The 13,781-nt window shown below is 35.6% G+C and overlaps 1 protein-coding gene across 2 annotated transcripts; it reads right to left on the reverse strand.

Moving 5' to 3' along the window:
* Positions 1 to 1,847: 1,847 nt before the first annotated feature.
* On the reverse strand, positions 1,848 to 9,046 carry LOC145635154 (uncharacterized). Of its 2 annotated transcripts, none has more exons than XM_081686438.1 (7): positions 8,830 to 9,046; positions 8,202 to 8,407; positions 8,037 to 8,076; positions 7,854 to 7,934; positions 4,269 to 4,455; positions 2,559 to 2,826; positions 1,848 to 2,206 (listed from the first exon to the last, which is right to left on the reverse strand). In XM_081686438.1, the coding sequence occupies exons 2-7, from the start codon at positions 8,274 to 8,276 to the stop codon at positions 2,000 to 2,002; spliced, it is 858 nt and encodes a 285-aa protein (XP_081542564.1). In that variant the 5' UTR covers positions 8,277 to 8,407; positions 8,830 to 9,046; the 3' UTR covers positions 1,848 to 1,999. The 2 variants fall into 2 exon arrangements, with proteins under 2 accessions (XP_081542564.1, XP_081542565.1); XM_081686439.1 differs by having other exon boundaries at positions 8,202 to 8,410.
* Between the last annotated feature and the right edge of the window lie 4,735 nt (positions 9,047 to 13,781).

Genomic DNA, 13,781 nt, shown 5'->3' on the forward strand with positions numbered 1-13,781 from the left:
TATTGAAACAAAATTGCTCCTTAATACTCCATGTTTTAAGATGTACTTTATGAAATAGACTTGTAGATGAGTTAAAAAAAAAAAAAAAAATCGATATTACTCCATGTCAACATTTTTGAAACTCGATGATTTTTATTAATAATCAAATAAATAATTATTCCAATACCATAAACTCTTTTTCTTAAACTTGATTGTAGGTATATCATTAGTTGGTTGGCAGAATATATCTAATCCACAAGTATGTGATATCAACGTTAAAATTAGCAAAACTCGGTCTTGAGTCTTCGATTTCCATTAGAGGCACTCAAGGATAGGGCTTTGTCTTAACTCTCCCTCTAATTTAAAGTGTTTAGCCCACAAAATCGGTTAGGTTGACCCAAAAAATATATCATGGTTATAATTGTGAATTGATAATGTCTATAGGTAGACTAAAACATATTATTAGGGTCTGTTCTCTTACGTTGAAATTCAGTTCAGTTCAGTTCAGTTCAGCTCAGCTCAGTTCAGTTCAGTTCAGTTCAACTCAGCTTCGCTCCTAATTTCCTTCTCTTATAAAATATTCAGTTCAGTTCCTAATTTTCTTCTCTTATAAAATATTCATTTCAGTTCAGCTCAGTTCAATTCAGGTCATTCAATGAGAACATGCCCTTAATAATTGCTATAAACAACAATAATACTTCTTCCGTTCCACAATGACGTTCTTACTTTGATCAAATTTGTCTCACAAAAGGATTCTAAACATTATATATATATATATATATATATATATATATATATATATATATATATATATATATATATATATATATATATATATATATATGAGATTCGGGAAAAGTTAGAAAAAAAGGAGAAGGATGATAACGTAGATATGGAAGAACTGAAGAAGCAAATAGAAAACATGCTTGTTACTTGTTAGCATTAATTATAAAAATTCAAAAGATAAGAGTTCGCTATGTTAAAAAAAAAAAAAAAAAAAAAGTTCGTATTATTTGGTGTAGTTGGTACGTAGATGTTTCACCTCGACTCCTACCTATAATGGATTCTTTGGGGCGGAGATTCCTAGATTTTATTCACTACTTCTGTAACCTTTAAAACAGAATGAGTTATGGCTTTTGGGACCAAATAAGCTCCTCTACCAATTCCTAACCATTTAAAAAAGGCTTGGCAATCAACCATATCAATGGTTGGTAACTTGGTATAGCTTAATGCTTAAATTGTCAATAGTCATAGCATATCATGAATGAAATAATGAATCTTCTGTATAGGTATTAGGTACCATGTTTCCTTCATAATGGGAGTACAATTATCGGTATATACTTATTTCTATTGGATGATTACTTCTTGCTCTTTATTACAATTATGATACCAATTCTCCATCTCTGCGGAACTCTCTCTTAGGCTTTATTTGGTTGGGCGAAAAATTGACTTTCCAATCATCAAAGAGGAAAATATAAGTTATGTAACTAGGAATTTTAATCCTTTCTTTGGTACTTTGATGGAAAATGTAAGTTATGTAACTAGTAATTTTAATCTTTTCCTTGGTACATTGATGGAAAATTAACAAAAACGAAGATTTTCTGCCTGGGGAGCGATGGAAGGGAAAGGAAGGGAAGAGATGAACTGAAAGGTGCAGAAGCAATTCCATGTTTTATATTACTCGAAAAACAGTAAAACCACTTAGCTTAGCAAAGTTGAAATTTGAATGCCATTAACCTTTTGATAAAACATCTGTAAGCAAACGCTTAAAATCCAAGCTGCAGGCATATATTCGTAATTTAAATATACAGCCAACTGGATGAGCTAAATTGAAAGAAAGCGACCAAACTCAACATTATTCAAACATATATCACCAAAATTGAATGAATACAATAAGTTTGGACAATATCTTCCTTTGTTAAATTGACAGCCAAATTTCAGGCTTAAATTTACCTTATGTGTTACTATATAGCTACATCATATTCATTGAAACATCTATCTAGTAGCTGTTTCTCCATAGTTAAACTGATACTGTGAATAGGTAAATCTTAAGAGCAATTGCCAAAGCTACTTGCAACAAAAATATTGCAACAACGATGAGGAACCACCTTTCACCAGCTGACTCGATGTGTGCCTTGAGATTAAGGGCAACAAAGCTTGCAGACATAAACCCGGCCACACCTGCAATCACCCATCTGAATATATCCAGGGGCACAACAGACAGACACTGCATCCAAAGGATACCATCAGTAATAAGATTAATTAAACAAATGAGTTCATAAACTAAGAAAATTTCTGGACAAAGGGACCACTATTGTATAATACGGAGTAGATTCTTTTGACCCCATAGCACAAGACAAATACAAAATGGATCCGTCAATTCAATTAAATTGTGATTTGCAGTAAATATATAAACAATATAGCCACTGATTATTGAGAAGAAAGTTGCTAACTAGATGTTCCACACTTCCGTTATCATGACAAAGCCGGTATTTATCAAGACAATTTGTTCATAATGAAGTTCAGTATCAAATTAATAGTACGAGTTCTCTCTCAGAATAAATCAGAAGAGAGCTTACCAATGCAGGGACGAACACAAACAAGGAATAACCATACAAGCAGAGCAATTGGACGAAGCCAGATGGAGCAGAGAAATACTTCAGCACCAAATAAAGGCACAGAGGCACGACCATCACATAACCATAGAACAAACCGGCAGACCATGTCACAAGGCTTATGTCATAATTCCAGTCTTTGCTGTGTAGCTTGTTTGACACATAAGTAACAAATGTACCGATGGATGCGGCGATGAATATTAGAGTAGTGCATATCCAAAATGGACCATACCTGCCCAACATACAGCAAATAGAAACTGTCACCAGCTGCATGAGAGGGACTGAAATAATTCATGTGCCATATTCTCAAAAATAAAATACTAACAAGATTCAGCATGGAGAATTGGAGATGAAGCTAGAAAATATAGGCCCATAATTCACACTATAAACTTCAACTTGATTTAACGCATGCATAGGAAAATTAAAGCCTGAATATACCAATGTGACAACTGAATCCTGGACATAGTAGTAACAACATGCAAATACTTCCAAAAGCTATTCCTCAGCTCACTTCATATTTCATACTCAGGCATCTTAATGAGAACTATGAAACTATCACACCCAATCAGTCAATCACCATGCAAGGAGCTTCTATTTTTTGCCACAGCACAGAAAGTGCAAGTAAAATAGTGCCAGGCATGAAAATTATCCATTATTTTCCCTTCCACGCAAGTCTTCCAAGACAAAATTTTATGCTCCCAAGTCCTACCAATTATACAGCACAGTGGCGATTCCAGGAATTTTTTGTTATGGGTTCGGAGTTTTCAAACGTAAAGTAATAAATTTCCTTCATTGTTTATTATTTGATTTAATTTGACTTTTACACTATTTACACTCATCTTTGATCGCCTTTTGTGATTTATACTTAAGTTAAAAGATAGCCATGTCTATTCAAAAAAAAAAAAACATAGCCATGTGGGTTTTTGTTTAGATCACCTCAATAAATCTCATCACAGTATCCATTGAGTATAATTTTTACTTAATTATTAGAAATTACTATAAAATATATTCATGATTAGATTTATGTATTGGCAAACAAGATAATGTAACATGTCAAATAACAAAAAACAAAGATAAGTTACCAATTACATAAATTTGGAACGCACTATAGTTACTAAACAAATCCAACGACCAAGTAAAATAAGAGAATAACAATAACATTATAATTTTCAAAGTCAATAAATGAAAAGTATAAAACAACCAAAAACAAAAGATAAAGCTAAAGAGCCAAACAAACGTCAGAGTAAAGGATAGAACCCGCGTCGGTGGTAAGGAGATGCTTTATAATGCACACGGGCTTTCACCGCTGATCCATGTCTTCAATTACAGATAATTATGGCACATAAATTGCTATTATATTCTTTCAATTTTTCAGATTTTGCAGAAATTTCAGAATTCCAGTATGGGTTCAGCTGAACCCACTGAACCCATACTGGAATCGCCACTGATACAGCACATTCACACCACTAGATTATTTTTCTTGAATTTGACTGGAGGCCGGAATTTTTTAAAGGGTATTACAAAGCTCCAAGTTTCCAAGAAAGAAAAACATTTTATCAACTCATTCAAGTGATACTGAAAACCTACTGAAAACCGCCACAAATACAAAGATAAATATTATTCAACTTCCCAGAGTCATTGACATTATCATATAACAACAATAATCAAACTTACAAATCTGGGCTGTTGGAGATCAGTTCTGTGAAATTCCCTTTCCATGGAAATAGTGATTCTTTAATCCTCTCCAAGACATCAGAAGTATCAACATCAAAATATGGTTGATAAGCAGCAATACTGAATATCCCAAACCAACCACTTGATTGAGGCGCATCAGATCCACCACCTGGTTTGGAGAATGTGTCTGTTAAGAAAGATACAGAATTAGTAAGAGCATGGATCTATCACAAAAAAGTTATTAACATCTTGTAAATTATGTAAAATTAAAAAAAAAAAAAAAAAAAAAAAAGGCTGCATAAAACCTAATGCTCAAAAGGTATACAATTTCCACAAGGAAAGAAAAGGCAATGCAGAAGTTTGATGTGGAAAAAAAATTCAGACCTATGAATAAAAATCAAAGGCTAATTCAGCAAATTTGAGGTTGAAAAATAGGAGCAAAAAGTTAAGGCTCTTGCTTGCCTTGTTTCCATGGATAGGCCTGATAACCAGGAAGATGGATGGGACAAGATAGCATGCTGAAAACTTAGAGATCAACTCGTCAAAGTGGCAAGTGACCATTGTTTTTCTTTCAGTTTCCTTATTTGTTTATTAACCTGTTTCAGATATTCTTTCTCTCCCTTCATTTCCCACCATTTTAAACTTCACTCTCTATGAATGTATATGACAAAAACTTATACCATTTGAAAATTCATAGTAAAGTATATTCCATATATTTATAATACTTTGTGCCCAAATATAAGAGAGTTCCTATATCCAAAAAATTAAAGGTCATGGTGAGTTAGAACTTGACACTTATTTCTGGTCCGGATGAAAATCTAGTAATGTAGTATAAGTTTACTTTGGAAATTAACAAATTTTGCCTAAATTTACAGCGCTACTTGGCACTTATTTCTGGTCTGTATAGTAAATCCAGTAATGTAGTATAGGTGTACTTAGGACAATATTAGTTTTTGCCTGAATTTACAATGCTAAAATACTATTCCTACATTCAACTTTTAAGAACTTGAATAAGATTATTATCATGAGATTTAGTTATTCAAGGATATGAGCACCAAATATACTTGTAAACGCGAAATAAGTTAGGAATTTTGCCAAAACCCATAATGTTTAGTGCTCTTAATTATTTAGATATTTGTACTCTTAGCTATAGCCCATGATTTAACAGTCATTACATACAATTATACAAAAGTTTACTAATGATATGGCAATCAAGAAGTTGGTCTTATAACTTTTATATTCAGGGTATTCTTTTAATTGTTTTTAGTAAGTACTAATGAAATAAATAGGCAAATATTTTATAAGCCCTTCTGAAAAATCATCCATCTTGTACACATCCTTTCCCACCAAGGACCCTAAGCGCCAAGTTGCTTCTCATACTTTGTGAAAAATGTGTTCTACCCTAGGCACATATTCCAGTGACAGCAAAAACAAACAGACTAGAATAGAGTGAGTAGAACAAAAGAGAACAAAGGGAGTAGTTTATTGAAAACCTTTCAATTAAAATTAATAAAACATAAAAGAAAGACCAAGTGAAAAGCGAAGAAAAGTATTATATCGATGGCTGAAAATGGAGTACAAGCATCATGAACAAGCTGTTTCATGAATGTAACATGAAATAAAATCTGCTTTGATACATATTATAGATAGAATCGTTGAGTAATATAAAGTTTATAAACCTTTGCCCCGTGAAGTCAAAGCTCTATGAGGGTTTAAAGCAGTGCATAGGGATTTAAATATTAAAGAGAAGGATTCATGAGATGATACAGTATAAACCTTCAAAAGTTTTAACCTTGTAAATTACCATGAAATTCAAATCTTATATCCTTGGAAATGCTTTAAGAGTCGTAAAATCTGAGTTGACAGTAGTTGAAATCTCCCATAAAACTATAGAAGCACAAATACAAAACCTCACTATGCACTCAACCAAAGGAAAATGTAATTACAACACAATGCAGTCAACAAAAAGATAGAATATTGGTAGCTCAAAAGTATTTATTAATCTCAATGAAATTCCCCCTAAGGATTGCAAATCAAAAAAGGTGAGTGAATAACATGAAAGTGGAATTTTTTTTAGCCTAATAGCAAACTAGGTAGCAAATTGTGAGCACATACCCAATCATAGTTATCAAAATCGCGATCCGGATCGTAGAATCGTGCGATTCTACGATCCTAATACACCCAGTCGATCTGGATCGTCCATAGAATCGGTCTGCGGTAGGATCGTCCATAGAGTCGGTCTGCGGTAGGATCGGCCATAGGATCGGTAGAATCGTATAGAATCGGTAGGATCGACAACGATTCTACGATCCTATGGCCGATTCTACCGATTCTACAAAATAAGCTTAAAAGGAACATTTTTATCTTAGTGGACTTAAGTATGGGCTTGCTCATCTACTCCCTCCGTCCCCTTTTGATAGTCCCTTATGGACAAATTTTAGTCCCAAAATGTTCACCCCATTTGCTTTTTCCAACAACCATTAATATTAATTTTTTACTAAAATTCCCTCCAATTTGCAACAATACTTGTGCAAATTTATATTTCCCATGTAAATTTGGTTTTCTCATGTACTTTTATTACTTTCTTTCTCTACTTTTTTGCATATCCAATGTCAATTTACTTTTTCTTTGTGAAAAAAAAATGTCAATTTACTTTTTCAATGTACTTTTACTATTCTCATTTGTGTTTATTAATTCCCGTGAAAAATGCCCATAAGGGACTATCAAAAAGGGACGAAAGGAGTAGTTTCTTTCCAATTTATTTATTTTTCTTTATTTTTTCCCTTTAATTTTTATTTATTTAATTATTTTTGTTTAAAATAAGTTAAATTAGCGGGCCTACTATTGTTCTTGGTTTGGTAGATATTGTGGTTCCAACCCTGCTTGATTTCACTCGAATTTCACTTGATCGATGTAGCTGATTATGTTACAATGAACTTAATTATCTAATTTCAGAGCAAGCATGTAAATTGTATATAAAACTATTATTATTTAATGAGTGGAAGCTAATTTATTTGGATTTTTATATAGAGGTTAACTTTTTTATTAGAATTAGAATATAAAAGTAACAAGTAGTATTAGAAATTTAGATTGCGTATGTATACACTATCGTCATCTAATGTATTTAAGAAAACAACTTTTTTAAAAAATTGATATATTTTTATTATATACTAAATTTAGTTTAAATATGAATAAATAATTGTTAAAGTTTGGTAAAATTTTTAGTTTTTACAATTTTTGTAGGATCGGTCAATCCTATGATCCGATTTTACGACTCGATCCTACTCCCATCTTCCGATCCAAAGTAGAATCTTGATCCTGATAACATTGTACCCAATCTCATATTAATGAATAAGGTTACAAGGTTAGTACTGTAATTGGAGCCAAGAGGCAGAAGGTTTCGTCCTTGGGTTACTCAATTTGTTGGGACTTTTATTTGTGCAATTTAAAGATGTATAATTCTTCCTTAGGGGAAAAAATATTCAAAAGAAATTCACATAAATTTCAAAACTTGAATTCCAAATGATGCGGCTGAAAAATTAACCTAAAGATCATAGAAATATACATAAAAAGAGTTCAACACACCATCAGCATCTCGAGGAGGACGAGAACCACTGGCGATCTTTCCTGTCGCTTCTGATGGAGGAAATGTCTGAAGATTTGAATCTGACGTCAACCATAAGAAAAATAAAAGACAGTTAACAATTTGGTAATAATTCGGACATCAGATTAAAATTTGCAAAACGGAATGCAGGTGAAGAGCTTTACCAGCAAATTTAACCGACACATGACCAGAATCTCCAACTGCCTGAAAATAACAAAGATGATACAAAATCAACAACAATCTAAGAAGAAAATGTGACATTGAAGGAATTCGTAATATTATGTCAAAAGTAAGGAAATTGATCATTGGAAAGGGAAAGGAAATTTAACTGGAACAGATCCGGAGACAGATCCTCCTCCGGAAACGTTTTGATTGTCAATGGTAGTGTAATTGCCGGACATCATCTTTGCTTTCGTGATTGAAGAGCGGAAATTGAGGATAATTTGGCTAAAGCACTCTATCTATCGCGATCACACGTTCTTCAAGAACTCGGGATTATCGGTCTCTCACAAGTCACAATCCTCCTAAATCAAGGCTACTGACAACAAGCAACTACTTGAGTAAATGTGTGTAACTCAGCGCTAATCAAAGTAAACTTTACAATAACAAGTTAACAACATATACTACATTCGCCATGATTTCGTTGTCACATTACTAGTTCAAATTACACTATAAACATAATAATTAATCAATCAAATAAGTTTCTTCACTACATGGAGTAATTGCTTAGGTTTGAGCTTCAATTAATTGATTTAGCGTAAACAAAATTAGGTAATTCAAAATTTCAACAAACAAATCAGCTAAAATACAAACATACATTTCAAAATGTCAACAAACACTACATTTCCAATTAATTACAGGCATAATTTTCGCAATGCGAACACATTATGAAGAAAAATTCGGAACAAATTGAAGAAATACTGATCAAAGATTAGAAAAAATTGAAAGAGAACTTACAAGTTGGAAAATTGGAGGAGAGAGAATTGGCGGAAATTGAGATCTAGAGAGTGAGATTGAGAGAGAGCAGATCCAGAATTACGTTGCCGGAGAAATGGGGAATTGTTGAAGGAGGAGATGGAAAAAAAAGGGTGCGAAATTAGGCGAGTTTAGACGTCGGAGAGATTGGTGACGATTAGGAACGAGATCTAGTCTAGAACCTAAAACGTGATATGAACTCTAGGATGTAAAAGGTGGGTAAAGAGTCACATGACTCGGGTGATCTCGTTAATTTGGTAAGTGTCTAACGGGTACCCTCGTGTTGTCTTATTTCGGGTTGTGGCAAATTTTTACATGCAGCAGGTAAAACTGTGTGCTCCAACCAATTAGATTTAGATTACAAAGTCCCACATATTCTCCCTCCTCTCACACTTTCCTAATTTCTGATTCAAAAGGTTTTGTGTGAGACTGGGTTCAATAACAAAAGTCCAACAAAAAGGCGCGGGCTAACTAAACCCGATCGTGAGGCCCGCAACACCAAATACATGACAATAATATTCTAATACCTGACAATAATATTAGGGGCTGTTTGGTTCGTAGAGGGTAATCGGAATGGAATGAACAAAGGGAAAGAAGGAGAATGGAATGAAAAACCCTTACATTTGCCATGTTGTTTGCTTTGAAAATAATGGAAATAAGCCACCAATCCACACAACCACCGAACCACCACATCCCCACCACACAACCACCCATTTTTTTCAAATCCCACCTATTTCAGCCACCACGCCGTTCGCCGCACTCCCCCACCACTCGTCGCCGTTTGCCGCAACCTCCTCGCCCTTCGCTGACCCTCCTCTTCCCCCGCAAAGTTGTTCCCGACTTCCCGCCGAGCCCCTCGCAAAGCCCTTAAAATCCCCTTCCCTCCCCGGAAAAGCGTCAGACAACCCTCCCGCCACCCTCAAAACCCTAGGCGCTAGGGTTTCGAGGGTGGTGGGAGGGTTGTCTGACGCTTTTCCGGGGAGGGAAGGGGATTTTTAAGGGTTTTGCGAGGGGTTGGGGAAGTTTCACGGGGGAGGGAAAGGGTGGTGAAGGTGCAGCGACCCGCCGGAGGAGATGCGGCGACCCGTCAGAGGTCGAGCGGCGACCCATCGGAGGTAGAGCGGCGGTGTGGCGGCTGACTTTCCGGTGGTGAGTGTGGTGAGATGGTGGCTAGGGAATGGGAATGGGAAAGTCTATGGGGGGGTGGGGAATGGAGTTAGAGGGATTTGGGGGAATGAAGGGGGTAAAGGGAATGAAGAAAATGGTCTAACAAACAACAACAAAGGGAATGGGGGTAGTTGATTCTCATTCCCTTTGATGATTAACCCCAACCAAACGGCCCCTTATAATACATGACAGTAATATTTTAATATCTGACAATAATATTCTAATACATGACAGTAATATTCTAATACCTGACAATAATATTCCTATACATGACACTAATATTTTAATATGACAATAATATTCTAATACATGACACTAATATTCTTATACCTGACAATAATATTCTTATACATGACACTAATATTTTAATATGACAATAATATTCTAATACATGACACTAATATTCTTATACCTGACAATAATATTCTTATACATGACACTAATATTTTAATATCTGACAATAATATTCTAATACATGACACTAATATACTTATACTTGACAATCATATTCTTATACATGACACTAATATTTTAATATCTGACAATAATTTCTAATACATGACACTAATATACTTATACCTTACAATAATATTCTTATACATGACACTAATATTTTAAAATCTGACAATAATATTCTAAAACATGACACTAATATTCTAATATCTGATAATATTATTCTAATATCAAACCTTACAAGTTTACTATCGTGAAAACATTAAAAGTTTAATGTCTAAAATCAAAAGTTTTATATTTGACATTATAAGTTTTAAATCAAACATTAAAAGGTTAATATCTGACATTTAAATTTTAATATCAATAGCTTTATGTTTTAAGAAGAGAATTCTCCTTCTTATTACTGTAGCAAACAAGAAATTCATAACAATAAGAACAAGCAATGATTTCATTATTTTCATCAGCAATAGGAACACAACGAACGTAACAATAGAAGGCAACAAGTTCTTAAACATCTAAGGAGGAGTCAGCCATTGAAGAGCTGAAGAGTTAGGCAAAGTTTGAAAAAAAAAAACAGAAACTTCGATTGATCGAAGAGAGTAACAATGAGAAGAGCACCTTTAATGGGGTCGATTTCGAAAATTTCGGGGCTTTCGTAATAGGGTCGATGATGGAGGTGATGGGAATTGGGAAGAGTGTGAATATCGAGTGAGAGGTCGCCAGAGAAAGGGGAGGAGAGCAAAGGAGTGGATAATTGAGGAGAGAGAAAGGGAAAGAAGGAGAACTAAAGAATGAAGACGGTGGACTCACCGTGAGTCCGTTCTAGCCAAAAGTTTACCTTTCCAAGTTCTCTCTTCTTTATTTTCTCTCTCTTAATTTCATTCATTATTTTGATTTCGATTTAATTCCTTTTTTTTTGAAACCCAGTTAGTACCTTTATTATTAAATATTAATGGACAATGTGTCCATAGATACATACGGAGCAATAATAGAAGGACAAAATTCCCACACTTGTTTCGTTCTGAAAGGTACTAAACTAGCAAGGTGATGAGCTACGCTATTCTCATCCCTTTTCACATGAGACCAAGAAATAAAATCAAAATCAACACTAAATGAAAAGACATCATCTAGAATGGAATCAAGATCAGTGAGAAAAGTAGTCGCTTTTGAGAGACTAGAGATGACCACGTCGTTATCTGATTCCACCACAATCTTCTGTAACCATAGTAGCGTGCGAGCTTGGTCCCAAAGTGAATGGCCTTACACTCAGCAATTTCCGGTGCCCAGTAACCTCTAGTGCGACGCACTCCCGCAAACAAGACCTCAGTACCTCACCATCAGCATTTCTTACCACCGCGCCCAAACCAATCCAACCCTCATCCTTCAACAAGGCATCACAATTTAATTTCACAAAATCAGGTGGGGGAGGACGCCAATGCTTCAGGCTCTTTTCTTTGGGGTTTGCTGGCAGTACCATAAATGAGAGTAGCATACTTATCACAATCCTCCACCAATCTCTTCACTCTCTCGCACCACAAGGTGAGGCACCTCTCTATCATTAAACACCTTGTCATTCCTCCTGCTCTAAATATACCACATTAGAGCCACCCCAACAAGGCATTTTTTTACATCCTTTTTCCTCCAAGCAACCAGAACATCTTTAAAGTCATCCATAGGATCAACCTCTCGCAAATCAGAGCAACCATATTCACGCCAAAGGTCACTAACTGCAGAACAATCGAACATAGCATGGTTGAAGATACGGGGGTATTGGGGCACCAGGGGCACGCATTCGTATCCACCATATGTCTGTAAAACAACATGGCTTGGGTAGCAAGAGTATTAGTGCAAGCTCTCCATAGAAAAAGCTTCACTTTCGTTATTGTCCCAATGTTCCATACATCAACCCAACTTGATGATAGGCATCCAAATCACACGACTTACCAAGCATGTAGGCCGTTTCACCATGTAATGACCATCCTTAGAGAAGGCCCAGGTAAGAACATCTTTCGAAGCTCGAGAACACAACGGTATAGCAAGGATGCACCTTACATCACGCGCATCAAAGTTTGCTGCCAGTAACTCATAGTTCCAGTTTTTCGTGTGTTCGTTAATTAAATCGCAAACCCGGTCAAGACCATCAATTCTTGCCGTGTGCACAAATCTTCCCCCTTCATCAGATAGCCATGGATCATCAAAGATTCGGATGGTTGAGCCATATCCTATACGCCATATCGTGCCTTCTTTCACTAAGGATTTCGATCCCCATATGCTTTTCCATGAGTAGCTGCAATTAAGCCCCAGCGAGGCCTCTAGGAAATCCGTATGAGGAAAATATTTGGTTTTCATCACCTGCCCAAATAGAGAATTCGGAAAAGTGATTAATCTCCAAGCTTGTTTGCCGAGAAGAGCTTCGTTAAAAACACCTAAATCACGGAAGCCTAAGCCTCCTAAACACTTAGGTTTGCACATATGATCCCAGCTCAACCAATGTACTTTCCTCCTAGCATCAACATTACCCCACCATAATTTTGCAGCCAAGGAGTGAATTTCATCCAACACACTATTTGGCAACTTGAGCACCCCCATCAAATAAGTAGGAATTGCTTGTATAACGGATTTAACAAGCCTTTCCTTCCCCACTCTCAAGAGAAGTTTCTTTTTCCAACCCTGGAACTTTTTCCAGATTCTGTCCTTTAGAGCCAAAAACACCAATCTTTTCAATCTACCAAGCACATTAGGAATGCCAAGGTACTTATCATGCTCACTGACCACACACATTTTTAACAAATCAATCAACTCTTCCTGTTTCGACAAACTTACGCCTTTGCTAAAAGAAACCTCCGATTTGTCATAGTTAATTTTCTATCCGGAAACAGCTTCGCATATGTTGAGAATATCAACAACTTTTACGCATTCCTCTCGATTGGCTCTTGCAAAAAGTAAACTGTCGTCTGCGAAGAAAAGATGAGTAATTTTTGGCCCTTTTCTACTAGCTCCGGCCCCATGAATGAGTCTATCATCCGACGCTTTCCTAATCAGAGCTGAAAAAGCATCCGCAACTATGATAAACAAATACGGGGATACAGGATCCCCCTGCCTCAAACCCTTGGAGGGGGTAACAACACCACAAACGTTCCTGTTAATGATACACAAGTAGGAAACAGTCGACACACAACTCATCACAATTTTCACCCATCTTTCGGCAAAACCCATTTTCAACAATAATTTCTCCAAAAAAATACCATTTGACCCTATCATAGACTTTGCTCATATCAAGTTTCATGGAAATACTACCTTTTCTTCGAATTCAT

This window comes from Chenopodium album, chromosome 6 (genome assembly GCF_948465745.1).
Source record: "Chenopodium album chromosome 6, dcCheAlbu1.1, whole genome shotgun sequence".
In the NCBI taxonomy this organism is placed as follows: Eukaryota; Viridiplantae; Streptophyta; class Magnoliopsida; order Caryophyllales; family Amaranthaceae; genus Chenopodium; species Chenopodium album.